At 36.0% G+C, this 16,746-nt stretch overlaps 1 protein-coding gene across 2 annotated transcripts in view; it reads right to left on the bottom strand.

Annotated features, from left to right (window-relative positions):
• Nucleotides 1-16,746, bottom strand: part of ADAMTS6 (ADAM metallopeptidase with thrombospondin type 1 motif 6) — a 159,797-nt gene that overhangs the window by 99,337 nt on the left and 43,714 nt on the right. For both annotated transcript variants that reach the window (XM_049795340.1, XM_049795339.1), the window contains one exon: nucleotides 597-640. In XM_049795340.1, the coding sequence (XP_049651297.1) occupies nucleotides 597-640 (44 nt within the window). The remainder of the gene's footprint in view (nucleotides 1-596; nucleotides 641-16,746) is intronic.

Below are 16,746 nucleotides of genomic sequence, written 5' to 3'. Positions count from 1 at the left end.
TATGGAGAGAACAATAGCTCTCCATCCTGCACCTAAGGTTGCTCTGTGTGCTTCTCTGTTGTCAAAGCATTGTTTTAAGGAGTTTCAATGTTACTGTAACTTATATCACTGTGGTATTTTTCTCTAAGTCTGTGAAAGGAACAATCTGGAGTTGTACTCCCTGTGTACAACACAGCAACAGTGTAAACCTCAAAGCTTGTTTCTTTTGTAAGTGGTTGGGGCTTTTTTGTTGTTTTTAACTTTCCTGAGGTCTTTTACTTGTGTTTTTTTTTTTTAATTAGATCATGGACACATGTTAAATGGAATAAAACCAGCAAGTTCTCTTCTGTAAGAACTAAGTTTGAGTCATCTGCTAGGTTTTATCACAACTACAGCTGCCACAGAAGAAATACACAGCAGCACCTCACTTAATTTAAACTTCCAGCAACATATCAAAGCCGAAACCCACTTAGGTTACCTTTTATTGTTCATTTTTATAAAACTGCAAGATTTTGGAAGCATAAACTTATAAAGATCTAATCAGTCAATACATCAATAGCTGAGTATAAAGCAAGGGAACAGCAAATACAAGCTGAAGTTTCTCTTTATAATCTTACCCAGTGTTCCACAAGGCTTGTTTTTGTAAGTGCAGATATCATACCTGTTAAGGAGAAAGAAAGTAGATAAAATATGTCAGAGAATCAAATTTGTAAGATATTTTGTATATTCATCACATATTTGTATCACAGTTCAAGTTGTCAGACCGCAATCAGCTTAATTATGTGCAGCCAGCTGGTGTCGGCATTTTCTACACTCTGGTGTAAACCGCAAGCTGCAGTACACTCACAGCCGCTGGCCTCAGGCCAGTGGGACACCTGCCAGTAAGAAAAAAATGGTTAAAGTGGATCTTTGTAATCACCGGCTCCATAAAGCAGTCTACCATGCTGTTACGAAGTTACAGCAGCATGTCTATAGACAGCTACTGACTCAAAACACTTAACTTCTACTTTTTTCAACATAACTGGAATCCTTTTAGTCTCACACTTATCAACTGAACAATATTAATTGTAACTTCTACTACTTAGACCTTGATTCTAATTTAAAACTACAACTCTCAATTATTACACCAACAATTATATTACAAAAAAATCTTATGAACTGCCATTATAGTTCCTTTCTTATTATCTTCCAATAATTATATGTCTTACAAGTACACTGTAACAAACTAAAATGAAAAACATTTTTGCAAAAAATCTAAATAATGTCTTTAAAGGAGAATTTTCATCAATTTAGGTAAATCCTTCAAATACAGAAGCTCAATGAGTTTTTGTGTAGTTAACATGTGAGTATCCAGAGCTGAATATGGAATTAAAATGTTTTCTGCAGTAGCGCTAATAGCAATAGCAGTGGTCATGCAGCAGTCAATTCATTAATTACACCTTCGTATTTTGGACATGCAATCCTATGATATGGCTTGCGGTATGAGAACACTCATACAACACCTTTGATTTTCAAGGATTTATACTGATTTCCTTGCACTATGTTTCACAATAATTTCTGTTCTTTTGAATGGTGAGTGAAAACAAAGATGAAAGATACCATCTTTATACTTCAATTTTTAACCCATATAGTTACTGATTTCAGGCCACCAGACATTTCTGTTAAAAATAACCGAAGGATGGTTATCATGTATGAGTGTGATCACAAGATATATACCTTTCAGTGCTAAAAAGAGTTAAGGCGTGTCTGTAAGCCAAATCCATGGACAAAACAACAAAGGTTAAAATTTTGAATAAATCTAGTAAACTCTCTATGCACATAGATTGCTGTGACCACATGGAATTCCTTTGATTTTTAAAGCTACTAAGTGTGGACGAGTTTGTGGGATTAAACTCTAATTTTGAACTCAAGTGTTCATATGCACTGATCTCATCAAGGTGGTTCAAACTCTGCCATCCTATACGCACATAAAGTTCCCACTGATTTTCCATTTGCTGTTTTGAGAGAGGGACGTAATCAAATCAGCATTCTTAGATAAAATGTGTTGGAATATAATCAGGTTTTGTATGTCACAAAGCTTTAAGATCACACAGATACAGAGATAAAGGAAGATTTTACTGAGTATTTCCTGCCTTTTACATATTTAAGGAAGCAAACCTCTTATTTCTGCATTTAGGACAGAGCCTGAAACTAGTCCTACTGAAGTTAATGCAAAATTATTCCTCAAAGAAAGCGGACAGGGCTCAAGCTTATTTAGTGAGAAAACTGAAACTTGCTCAAGTTCTTTAAAATGTCATTTAGAACTGAACACAAGGAAGTCTGGGCAATACATGTGAAGTATAGGTCTTCTAATGTTTTTTAATATCCAGTGCTACTAGGAAAAAAACAATTCAAGACATACATCCTTAGATAAAATGGACATCTAGGAAGAAAGACAGTTCCACTAAACTCAAGTAAAATGTTGTCACTGGTTTCAGCAGAGCTGAAACTTTGCCCTTAGGGCCTGAATCTGCTTTACTCTTATACAGGTATGAATCTGAAGTTACTCCTCACCTTCAGTTCAGTTTCACAAGGAACTGCGGTAGGAGAGAATGATGTGAATTAAGCCCCTTGTTCCTGTTATATTTTTTAAAAACACAGACCATGGCAGTCTTCAGTTTATGCTGGGTAACAACTGTTCTTCATTATGCATAGGCTAGCATTTGTAAGAAAACATGATGATAATGAAACTTAAATTAGGTATTAAAACCAAGGAAAACATGATTTTATTTTCCAATACACTTAATCATTTTTGCAAGAATATACCCAGGTAGCAATGTATTCTAATTATGGCTTCGTTAAATATTCAAATTTTATAGGCAATAATTAATTTCCTGTAAGGAGCATTCATATACTCCCATGGCTCAGTTTAACAGAAAAAAAATTCTAAGGTTTCAATGTCCAATGACTGACTTTACCTACATCACCTTCAAGCTCCATTTTTTTCATTTTTTCCTTTCAGATGGATGGTTTCTGCTCATTATTTGTTTGAAAGTTCTTATCATTTTTATGTACCAAACAGCTTGATTTCTTCATTTGCTTCTCTGTATGATTTCACCAAATCAGCCTAACTTGTCTTTTTTGGTTTTGACACCATTTCCTCTATGTTGAATTTCCAAGGAATCCATTTAACCCACAGATGTTGGGTTCCAAAATGTGGAAGACTACAAAGTTAATACTTGCCAGATAGTAGCTTCAAGCCAAGAAATGTCTGAAGTGACAAATCATCCAGATTACCCGTGAGATTAGATAGGTCTAATTTCTATCAAACAAACAAAACCACCACAAAGGTAAAGATGGGTCATAGCTGTCACCAGGAGCTTAGTAAATACTTCACGAGCCAAAGACAACCAAAACAAATTGTCAGGCCAACAATTATCTCAACCAACCATTAAAAATGTTAACAACAGTCACAAGTCTTATGAAAAATGCAAGATGTGAATGTATTTTCTTTTTTGATTCACTGACAGAATGTGTAAGAGGACCACCACAAAATCTGAATCTAAGAATATAGATATGCAGGTTGCAAAAAACCTCAGGATGAGATGGCAGTCTGATCATTTTGAGACAGCCAAGGAAATCCTTTGCCCAAACTGGAAAAGAAGATCATATGCCTCCTAATACAGTGGGTGTGTATGTCCCTGAAATGCGGCCGGGCTCGGGAGGGAAGTGGAATGTGGAAAGAGGTATGAGGCAAGATTGTTGATTACATGTCCGTTCCCACCCTGAATGGATCAGAAGTCATTTGATGAGGCAGATGGGAAAGAGGCCTGGGACTTCTGGGCACACCTGCAGGGCTGCTGAAGAGCCACATCAGACAGGTGGGAAATGCATGATGGATGTACAGCTGTCACTGACAACTCTGACACATCAGCAAGACTGAAACTGCAGAGATAGACTATTATCATTTCAACCAGATGGTGAAGAATGGGAATGGCAACTGCCTCCTGTCGTGCCATGAATGAAACAGGAAGTGTCACTGTGCCCTCCAAGGGCATTTAAAAAGGAAAAATTTCTAGTCTTTTTTGTCAGGGTATGAGTATGCGCATGCTAAAATATATATATATATAGCACTGAATTAAAAAGTGAAATGGACCACTCTCCTGGACACTGAAATTTTCTCATCTGTATTGTCAAACTGTTTTAAAAGTCGATCAAATTGTTAAAAAAAAAAAAGTTCCTTGCACAGATTTGGCCCATGATAACAACTTATCTCAAAGAATTCCCAGGAAAAGTTCAGAAGGTGGCCCCACACAATCACGAACAGGCAAAACATACAAAGGTACTCTGTTCAGCTTATTAGTGTGGACACAAGAATTTCTGTGCCAGTGGTCCTCAGCGCAAGAAAAAAGTCACTGACATGTTTATTTAATTTATTCGTGGAGAAGTAAGCTATGGACTATCGCTTGAAGAAGTCTCCGTTATCTGCAACTCTGATTTGCAGAAAAATCCCCTTCCTTTGCAAATCTGATGAGGAGTATGATCCTGATCATTTGAGTAGGACACTTAAGTCAATATATAAGAAAGATGAGTTCTCTGTAAATACTGTAAGCCCTGCTCAATCTTGTCAGAGAAGTTATCTGCAGCCACAGCCAATCCCAGACACATACGGGGAAGACAGACATTTCTCTCCCACTTAGCTGTCAGCTTGTGGGCCTAATGCATGTAATTGTGCAACTATGAAGTTCACACAGAGTTCTATGCAAGCAAGTGTATTCCCTTATTAAAAAAGGGTTTGGAGGTCAGAAAGCATCACGATGATCCAATCATACCTCTGCTCACCTCTAGCATAAAAACTTAGGTAATTTATTCTAGAAGCTATATAGGATAAAAAGCTGTTCCTTAAAAGCTATTCAATCTCACATTAAGAGATGTTTTCAGAACACCTGTGCTAGGTTATCCAGTTCATCTGCCTTTCCCTCCACAGCAGTCATTTTTGAGTGGTTGCAGGGATAAGAGGACAGCAGAGACTGATACCTTCCCTGATAGAAGCCCCTAGCTCCATGGCTTAGGGAACTTCAGAGGCAGAGGTTGCATCTTAGTATTTAATTGATTTTTCTTCTCGTGTCTTTAGCACTTAGCTAATTCCTCTTCAATCTTAAAAAAAAATAATATTTCAGTGTCCCTCTGGGGGATGTTGTTATGCCTTTATCAGCAAAGTTGAGTTCCTCTGTCCCAGTAGAGATCTCTTTCATGATGAAATAATTTTTTAAATTTTCTTTTAAATCAGATGAATAAATTGAACTTTGTCAGCATTGCACCACTACACTGTGGTCCTTCTGCCACCTTCCTTTGAGCTCTAGGGCTTTTTACACTTCCTGAAGCATGTGTATTACAATTTAAAAAGTTGTTCTAATAGTAGTATTAACAGTAGGAGATACAAAGGCAAAATGAATTACTTCTTCTTACATGTTTATGTGTATTTATACAGTCAAGGATAACATTGCCCTTTTCACCAGTCTGATTACGTGAAATGACCCTCTAAAGGAAAAGTCTCTATAAAGCACTGTTAGTACTAGCTCTATGTTACTAGAAATGTCCAGAGTGCCAGAAAGAAGGACTAGCTGCATCAAATTAACACTGAGATAGAAATACATCTGCAACAGGATTGGAAAATATATGAATACTAGCATTGGATACACTTTAAAGAATTTAACTAATCAACAAGAGTAACACTCAGCATATATTTTTTTCAAGTATGATAAATGAGTAAAGCATGAAAACTCTTATTAGAAATGCAAACTGTTCAAAACCAGTATGAAACAAGCTACTTTTAAGTACGTAAACATACTCTAAAATTACCTGAAAGCTACCAATATGCCTGAGTAATATTTGAGATAGATATTGACAGAAATAACTGAAGCTTTTGAAGAAATATTTCTTAAAGAAGAGTTTAGGAAAAAAAAAATAATCACAGTGAACTGCTGAGGAAAAACCTACCAAGATGGCTGGAATATAAATGTAAAAAGTTCATGAATATAACAAAATTCAGGCTAGACAAAACCAACAAATAGTACATAAAGCTCTTCACAACTTTGAGACAGCTGAACATGTACTTCATATATACACTACCAAGGGATTTGCCAATTAACCTGCTTGAAAAGGTTGTCAGAAAACAAAATAAAGCCTAAGAACTGGTTCTGTCCTGACTAAGAGGAAACAGAGCTAACTACTACAAATTATTAGGAGTTCATTTTTAGGGAACATTTCCAAATGTTATCCCTGAAATGAAGGTTTTATTTTTCACTTGTTTTAAACCAGATTATACTTTTTGACTCTTGTTTTTTATTACTGTAGGTTTCAACAATAAGCTTTTCAAATAAGGACTGTCATTTTCATACATCATTGCTCAATGATAAACATAATAGGTTCATTAGAATTTGACCTTTTTTACTTTTTATTCTTCATGCTATGCAACATGATTTATCTATGCACCCAATCATGTATGTCTCATATCTGAATAAGTGTTAAAAGATCATACAAATATACCCCTATTTTAAAAAGTTAAGTTAACCTAGTTCCAACACCTAGAAGTATAAACTGAACTACTGCTGAATCAAACTGAAATCTCAGACTTCCCTTAAAGGGATCAAAAACCTCAAGCTATCTGACAATTCCAACTCTTATTTCTAAATTATGGGAAATAAAAAAACAGTAAGTAGCTTGTAGTTTCACCATATTCTTTTGCACACATATAGTTGGATATTACTAAAAAGGGGTTACTTTGCAAGTGCGGACGATGTCACTAATGCTAGGAAATTGTGTGGAGAAATAATTATAAAACAAATACTGACTTTTGGTCATTTTTTTATAAAAAGATTTGTATCATAATTCTTCAACAGTTCATCATTCCTAAAATAATTTGGTTGTTCATTAGAGTTGCACAGGTTACAAACAGCAATACTCTTTATAACACAATACTTTTTGATGTCTTTCTAAAAGCTTCACTACGGCATATCCTTAGCCTTACAGAAAGCAGTACAATACAACAGCATTCTGCCTAAAAACAAAGTACACATCTTATTTGGTTTCTTCCTCAAAAACCTCAAACCAAAAAGAGCTATTTAAACCAAGGAAGGAAAAGCATAATATACATGTTACACATCACTCAACAGAAATAGCATCTTGTATTATTAGTTTTCCATGTCTTTAAAACTGCTGTAGACAACCAATGTCTGGCTCTATTGGACTTTCTTCTGATACTTAGATTCAGGTGGATAAATGAAATTCCGAGTTACAGCTAGAAAAACTATTACTGCTCTAAGTTCTAATTCTCCTGATTTATATGAAAAGAAATATTTTAAATGACTGCACTGTAGATGAAACATTCGTATACTACTTTTTCTAAACAGTAAATGCAGTCAGAACAGTAAAAATGAACTCTGTTCTGAAACAGTTTTTTTTAATGCTGTCACTTGCCTTCATCAATTTTGGCAATGTAAACATTAAGACAGTGGTTGCAAATTTACCATAATCAGTAGTATTATCGATGTGCTTAGGACAGATGTACAAAACTGATTTTGAGATTATGATTTTCTCATTGCAAATTCCACCGTTAGTGTCTAAAAAAATTTTCAACTAAGTTAATGAAAAATACATCAAGGGAGAGGTTTTTCTTCCACACTATGCAAGCATATAGCAGAGCTATTGCAAAACATACTAATTACTTGAAAATAGAGGACTTCATAGCTGAGTCTGTAAACAAAAATAGTTCTAAAGACAAGATGAAGACCTTGAGATGGTTCTCAGCTTGAGACACACAGACCCTAGGCCATGATACACGATTTCAAATCACTGATAGAAAGTCATCATACCAAAAATCAGAGGACTATCTTTAAAATCTTGTTACTTTGAGGAAATAATACATTCAGGCTTTTTAATCATCTTCTACTTTCTAAGACTATCTGTATTTATGTACATTTTTGCCACTTTTCAGACTAAAAGCTTCCTTTTTCCAATGTAAGCCATGATCCTCATATAGAAATGTGTCCTTAACCAGCTACAGCAATGAGAATAAAGTAATGAAAAATACAGAATAAGAAGTACTACAAACTGTTAGATCACGATCTAGTTAAGTATCCAAGACAGACACCTACAGAAACTTAAAACAACAATCGTCAGTGTCCTGTTAGTATAAAAAACCCTAACTCAAACAGCATCAATACTGCTGACTGGTTCAGATAAGACACTTAGCACAGAGCAATCTTTACTCCTATGAAAGTACTATTAACTGGATTAAAATTAGGTAGCATAAAAATATAGGCAATTCCGTTCTGCCTGCTGATGTAACATCATTTGAAACTCTGGAAAAGACAGAGTTCCCTTCCCTGCATTCTTCTTCTAATCAGAATCTTTCTGTTGACCATACATGACCACAAAGTAAGTATCAGCTCAACCACAATATCCTGAAGTCAAATGAATGCTGTACAAACTCATTAGAGTATTTCAGTTGACAACGTAGACTCTAGAATTACTTTAGAGACAGCTTTATAAGCAAACTCTAGCACTGAAGAAACAGCCAGGCATGTGTGGTTCCAAAGCCTGCCCCTTGCAGGTCTTGGACTAGCAATTTCACTTCACTCTCTGCTCTGCCTTGGTTTCTCCATCATTAGAAGTTATCTCTTCCTTTTTTCTATTCTGTATCCAACATGTACAGGCTTGCTGCTCTAATTCATTCCTCTCTCCTCCATGTATTTCCTTTTGTGATCCTCAGTGAATATTAAGTTCCAGCAGAACTCTCTCTCCACAGCTTTAAGATTACCAGAGATTGATTGATGCCTCCAGCTATCATCACTATCATCAACTAGCTTATACAAATAGGCCTATCCTACTATAAACATAATTTTGAGGGACATCTGCATAGCAGTCATAGCAGTATCAATAGTCTTAGCCTAGGGTAGCTACCCAAAGATCCATCTTGCTTCTTTCCATTTTTACACCTTGCACCAAGTTCTGTGCTACAACACTGCACCCACACTAGCTAAAGAGGTTTGCCTGGGTCTTCAGTATACTGGAATGACTTTACTGATAGCAGTACAAACAGTGTAAGCCATCATACAGAAGGAGCTCCAGGGCTTCTAGCAGTTGTAGTTCAATCTTAGACGAATCCATCCTTCTTCTTCAGAACATGTTAATTCTATTTCGAGCTAGGCTTTAGGTCCCTTCAACACTGAGACTCCCCAACCAGGCATCTTTCAACACAATCATTAAAAAACCCTTTATCTGGATAAACCATATGTAGATTTTAAAATTGTAGAAATCTGAAAATTAATTATGATGGTAAGGCACAAATCTTACAAGCTGGAGAGCATGAACCCATAAAATAATCAGAGAGTTTAAATCTAGCAGAACTACAAGGAGCATTTCAAAACTTTTCTGTGGCATATCTAATTTTCTTTTCATGGCATAGCCCCTGATCCACAGTAAAAAATTTTATATTAGTCATCAGAAATTTAGAGCTACCTACCTGAGTGAAAATTGCGACTTCATTATCATTCTGAGACAACTGAGAGATTCAGCATTTCCACTATCACCACAATGCAAGTAATACTGACGTGCCGTATACTGTTCCTCAAAAGTGATTCCATAGTTTTATTGCATCCTCAGTACTGAGCCAAGATTTAGATGGAGTTACATGGGTGTGATTAGCTAAAGCTGGCCTGGACAACAGAACTGAAATTTCTGCATATCTACTCTAAGTACACTACTAATAATTTTTCTATCGGTGCATTCAGAAAAAGTCTGGCAACTAATACATAAAGCCTTTGTTCAAAGGACTTTCACTCAGAGCAGCTCAAGCAGCTTGTAGGGCAATGCTTTTTAGAGTATGCTAATGCAACAAAGTCTGGGAAAAAGGAAGACTAGCAAAACTAATTACATAGGCATGGTTGGGGGCATCCTGCCACACAGCAGAAAATATTATGCTAAACCATTTATAGGAAGCCACTAGTCTAGACCTTTGGCAGGAGGGAAACGCAGCTAGCAGCTATGATTACTACCAAGTTTTAGTTCTGTTGTACAGAAATAAATGAGATAAATTATAGCAATAACATATTGAAAATATATTTAAAGGTTTTGCTGTGGATAAGGCCTTTCTTCCTTTTCTAACTTTCTGAACACTGTAAATGATTAGTTTACAAGTCTCTCAAAAGATCACACATGTCTTTATACATGAAACGTCCACTTTATCTGCCCTTAGTGCCACTGTATGTGGGATAAAACGCTTGGTACTAGAGGTACATTGTAAAAAGTAGGAAGTCATTAGGATGACAGACCACACCTGGTACAAAAATAAGAACATAAGAATTGCAACATGGTTCAGACCAAAGATTCCACTACCCAGTACCCTGCCTTCACGATGATGTAAGAGAATACCCAAGAAAGAGTAAGATCAGTGCAAGCATAAAATGGCAATTACCCCAATACTCTTCCAACTTCAGTTATTTTCAGTTCAGATCTTTTGAGACAGATGTGCTTCTGGGTATTTAGTAACTCTCAATGGACTTTACTTCTGGGAACTTGCCTAGCCAACCTTTCAACCTATGCATATGTCCAGCTTCCACAAAGCAACTTGCCAAGGAGTTTCAACATCAGCTAACTCTTGCATAAAGGGCTGCCTCTCTTCTCCGTGTTTCGAGCCTTTTTTCTGCTAAGCGTACCGGGTAGCCTCTAGTTCTTGTACTGAAAAACACAATGAATGATTGTTCCTTATTTATGCCCTTCACACAATCTGTAACTTTGTAGATCACTGTAATATCCTCCCAAATGTGACTTCCAAAATTTGACTGCTCTAAGTAAGAGTCCTCAACTTAGTCATTCCTTGTAAAGAGCATCCATATTTTTTTGATCACCCTTGCTTCTCTTTTCCTATTCTCCTAAATTTTTTGAGGTAAGAAGGCCAGAATGACAGGAACTATTCAAGATCTAGTCATGTCATGCTCAGTTTATTCAAGGGCATAATAAGGTTCTTTATTCTTTTCCCAGTAATTGTTAAAACTTAATTTGCTGGATTACCAACATACATTTTACATGCAGCCCAAATCTTTTCAGTGAAATCATAATATTATCAAATAATAGAATCAAAAGAGGAAAGAAGAACGGTGATTTCTCTTATTTCTGGTTGATATTTTTACACAATTTCTGAGAAAAGGACTGAAACTACTAAGCATGTACTGTTACAACTTATTTTTCCTGAACATGATGGGAACAATATGCCCTGTGCTTGGGCCCAATTAAACAGTCATAAAGTACTTGGGTAACCATAGAGTTGTTTTTGCAGAGAGTGCTAAATTTCGGTAGCTTAACGTGGTAATTAAAAGCTTCTTCAGTCAATGGAATAAAACCTATTTGCTGACTTCTTTTTAAGGCCAAAAAGACAGACAATCACTCCATTCAAATGATTTTTAACTCTGACTAGTATCAAAAGGAATTTTTGTTCTAACAGCAGACTCAAAACAATCTATTTTACAAGTTTGTTTCTTTCTATAAGTGCATGTTACAATAAACTACAACGAAGAATTTCTCCTCTTCAGGAAATAACAGCAAATAATTTGATTGACAGTGCTTACAGAACAATACAAAGCCAATAAAGTGCTGGACATCCGTGGTAGTTCTCCAGATGACATGCATAAATTCCACCAAACAGGCTGCTGCTATGTTCTACAGCTAACTAATTTTGAAGCTAATGAATTTTGTAGACTGCCTGTGAACTGAGAAGAAGAGAAATGCGGAGAGTGACAGAATGAAATGGCAGCAGAAGCCATGACTATTGTAATAAAGGTAAGTTTAGACGAAGTGAACAGAGAATACATCTACAAGAAGACTAACATGACTGAAATCTTGTCGAAGTTTGCAAGAGTGCATCTACCCAAAGGTCCTGTCATGTCAACCAAAAGAAACTTAATTTGGTTTGTTGTTTTCTTTTTTCTTAAATGCGCTAGCAAATACCTCCACCTCAGACTGATCTCTGAAATCTGTCTGTATCAAAAAGTGGAACCCATGCACCCAAGCCAGAACTGCACGTAAATTTTTGCTTCGTGTTCTCCATACAATACACAGCAGGAAGAAATATTTACTCTATGCAAGACAAAAAAGTCTGTGTGGCATACATTATCATTTTCTGTCTAGATTATTTTTTACAAATAATTTTCATGACAACAGGAACTAACTGTTGTGAATGAATGGCTGAATACCATGAGAGCAGTAACTTACTCTACAACGGTGGCTCTTCACAAACCACGTTACTCTTACTATATATAAGTTGGGATTAGTCAAGTGTCTATCCAGACTGTCTGCACACATACATACTTAGTTCCCCAACATTAAAGAATGTAAAACTGGAGCTGTTGCAATTTATTTTGGTACTTCTGCCAATAAAGAATCACAGAAGACTCAGTACTATATGGGAAAAAAAATGGACTGCAACAGCAATCCGTCTTGCAAAGGGATGCATGTGCCAGATTCCTTTCCCTTGTACAAATTCTTCAAACTAAGCTATTGATTTGGTATCAAAAATACATGATTGTCAAAAGGAATGCCTAACCCGATTCCTTAAGTATTAACCTTCCATACGTTATTCAAGTCTTAATTTTGTAAATTATCTAACCTATCTTGAAGTGGGAAAATATATTCTTCTTCAGTAGTTTATTAAGGCCACTAAGCATTGACCTACTTTTTTTTTAAAAAAAAAAAACAAAAAACCAAAAACTGTCAGTTGTATTTCCAAAACCAAATTAGTTTGGTTTCCTCTACAAATGTTATGAAAGAATAATTCCATTATTTTTTGAATTGACAGACTACTCCTTTGTATTAAAAGTGACCTAAACTTATGGTTTTTATTTTTACCACATACTGAATATTAGCATGAGGCTATTAAAATAATTATTCCCCCATGTTTTGTAAAATTTTAAATGCTGAGCAAAAATTTTGACTGGCTATGAGGAGAACCTTTTTCCCCATGAGGGCCATCAAATAGTAAAGTGGGTTGCCCAAACAGGTTTTGCAAGACTTTATTGGATAAAGCCTTGTGCAGCCTGGTTTGATCTCATCTCACCCTGCTTAGAGGAAGACATTGGACTGAAGATCTCCAGAGGTCCCTTCCAACCTGAATCCCATAGATTCTAAGTAGGTGTTATCTGACAATCTTCAAAATGTTTATTTAATAAAAATAAATAAATAATAACACTCTTCAGAATATTCATTGAAAAGGAAAGTAAATTACATACTCAAAATGGAAGCTTCATTACAGCCATAGTTACTGTAGTCTAAATATTTTATCTATAGAAAACAAGATGAAAAGAATCTCCCGCCCCATCCCATTCTGCATTGGAACAGTCCAACATCTTACTAACAACTACACATGAAACCTATTGAACCACATTCCCCCAATTAGTTGACTGTTAAGTTTTAAGTGGCTGACATTGTCCTGTAAAACATGTTTTCTTCTGTAATGCCATCACAACTGACTAAAATACTAACTGTAAGAAATCCAAAAAGTTCAAGCTGAAAGACAAATAAGTATGCTTTATTTTTTCCAGGTCACTAAATTTCAGCAAGTAATGTAGTTAAACTATTACAAATAAATGCAAGTAAGTATTGTAAGATACAGAAACAAGAAAAGTCACCATCCAATAAAATATTTCTCTCCATTGTGGCTGAAAAATAGGGAGAATTTCATTGTTTTAAAATCACAAGATTATCTTGTTACCTTGATCTATGTAAAGTTAGTGAATTGAAACCCTTCCCCCTCAATTACACAGAAATAAGGATCAATATAGAAATTTAATAAAGTAAGAATGCTTGCAAAGAGGTTGGATTAACACGCAGAAAATACCAGTATTTGAATTCTTTATCACCACCTTAACTGTAATTTCTGTTGCGCAAAATAGTCTGATTCTTAATTTGTTCAGATTTAGTTACTTAGTGTTTCTATTAATGTTAAGTGTGGCTTTATTCAATAAATACAAGTCATTTACAGGTATAAATACTTTAATCAAATTCCCATTTTTGCTTGGGAAGAACTTGTAAAAGCCTAAAGCAAAAAATCTGAAGTAAAAAATTATTTTTATTAGTTAAAAATTTAAAAAATATTAAGATGATTAAATGTATTTAAGTTCTAGAGCGACTTAAAAGAATGCACAGAAGCAGAGTTTCCTTCCAGTATGCAAGGAGAGAGAGCAAATTCAGCAGTGCAAAGACTACAAAGAGCAGCCACGCATTTGAGTGAAGTTACTACCAATAGCATAGCACCATACTATTTAGAATCTCATTTTTAAAAAGGGTCACATACAGGACCAAAGTTTTTTGGATTACCAAACAATCCATTTCATTGACTCAAGACATAACCAGAAATAGAATTGCAAAACATCACAATTCTCCTGACCAATTGTATCTCTTACTATTGCTATTGTTTGCTGCTAATTTTTTTAACCACTAAGTAAGTAACAATCTTAGCCAAAAAATTACTAAAACAGAATAGCTTCAAAACCAATCTTGGTCAAAGACCCATAAACGCTTTCATGGCTTAACAGATTGCATTTCGCGCATCTGAAAAATTCCTTGGTTTTGCCAGTGTTTGGAGTACAATTTCTTGTTCTTTAGTGTTTCCAAACATATTGTTCAGAATTGTGTAATGTATTTCACTCCACTTTGGCAGGTGGTTGAAAGAGCTCATAGGGTGGACATTTATTCTGAAAGAATCTGGACAGTGAGTATTTGTCAGCATTACTTATGACCTTGCAATTTTTAAGCAGGACTAACTGTCCCAAAATTACAATATAAGCAAATACCTTTCATTACAGCTAAATTAATGTGCAAGCTGTACCTCTTCCTCCTTATTTATCCAATTACTCAGCACTCCCTTTTTCAAGCTGCCCAGAGTAATAACTGAGAGATTTGCCACGGGTCTGGCTGAAGCAGTGTGAAGGCCATCCAAATGCAACCTCAGTGCTATCCAAAGAGCCATCTTAAAAGGTCTGGAAAAGAATCATGCTCATCTGGAAGCTGAATGTGATCAGCTCTATAAAATACCAAGTTACACAGTTTTCAGAACACAAACTCAACAAAATATTCAGAAATAACTAAAATAATGATAATACAATATTTAATAATGAACACCTGATGCCCTAACATAATATTACAAATACATACAACAGAGATTTGACGCCAACAACAGCATTGGGTAGTCACAAAGTATCATCCCTTCAGCAGCTGAGCACAAAGCTAATTTTAAAACAAACATATTTAACTGGCCATATGGAAAAGAAATAATGAATTTTAGCTATTTCTATCCTTCTAGTTCTGACATTAAAGCACCTTTTCCTTCAAGATCTAACTGCGTAACTCTGAGCTTATTGACAATGAAAGACTAGCTGAGTCAGCTTAGTGTGTGACCAAACAGGACTAACATCATTTGCAGTATCTTGCTGGTACTTTGTAGTAAGTTGCTTGTATGTCTAAACTATTACACAAACTCTTACACTTCCCTGGCATCAGTGTGACTGCATCTAGGTCTAGGAGTCTTCCCACAAAAATCATGCAAGTCAACGTGCTCTTTTAACACCAAACAATCAACTGTAAGTCATTTAAGAACTACATCTCAACTTTGGAAAGAACCTAAACAATCAATCACATGAAAAAATACTTTAGTTACATGATCCAAGTATTATTCCTTCACAGACTAAGGCCATGATTTGACACTCCAGTTAGACTTACACAGAATCTAAAGCCATTACTAAAAGCGCTCTTGAGTTTCAGCATTCTTGAGTAACTAGCAAGGTTACATGAATTCCAGACTACCTAAATTATATCTCACTGCAAAACAGAAAAAACTTACTGCCAATGTTTGGAATTTTTTAAATGACAACAGGTCAGAAGTTATCTCAATATTTTGCGAATCACTTTGTACTGGTTTTGCCTGGGCTAGAGTTAATTTTCTTCGTAACAGCCAGTACGAGGCTATGATTTGTGCTGGAAACAGGGTTGATAACTCAGGGAGGTTTTAGTTACTGCTGAGCACAAGCAGAGCCAAGCCCTTTTCTGCTTCTCATCTCACCCCACCCCACCCCACCAGCGGGGAGGCTGGGGGGGCACAAAAGGTTGGGAGGGGACACAGCTGGGACAGCTGACCCCAAGTGACCACAGGGATGTTCCAGACCAACATCATGCTCAGCATGTTAAGCTGGGGGAAGAAGGAAGGGGAGGACATTTGGAGTGATGGTGTTTGTCTTCCCAAGTAACCATTACGCTTGATGGAGCCCTGCTTTCCCAGAGACGGCTGAACACCTGCCCATGGGAAGTGGTGAATGAATTCCTTGTTTTGCTTTGGCTGCATACACAGCTTTTGCTTTACTTATTAAACTTTATCTTAACCCGTGAGCTTTCTCACTTTTACTCTTCTGATTCCCCCATCCCACTGAGGGGGGAGCAAGCAAGTGGCTGTGTGGGGTTTAGTTGCTGACTGGGGTTAAACCACAACACACTTTGTAATCTTTTGATTTTTTGGCAGAATTAAAACCAGGGAAAAAAACCCAAACAAGTATTTGATTTGAAACAATAATATTTCAGGGGTTTTGGTTTCTACATTTTTAAGTATTCTTAATTGAATCTGTTATTCATAAGAACTAACCATAACTTGGTTTTACAGGGGGAAAAAAGTCTCCCCTTTTTTCCACAGACCAGCTTCAGTACCTGTAATGCCAGAGCAAGAGTTCTCATAACACACCTCCAAAA

Source organism: Accipiter gentilis, chromosome Z (genome assembly GCF_929443795.1).
Source record: "Accipiter gentilis chromosome Z, bAccGen1.1, whole genome shotgun sequence".
In the NCBI taxonomy this organism is placed as follows: Eukaryota; Metazoa; Chordata; class Aves; order Accipitriformes; family Accipitridae; genus Astur; species Astur gentilis.
This window is presented reverse-complemented; position numbering and strand designations above follow the sequence as displayed.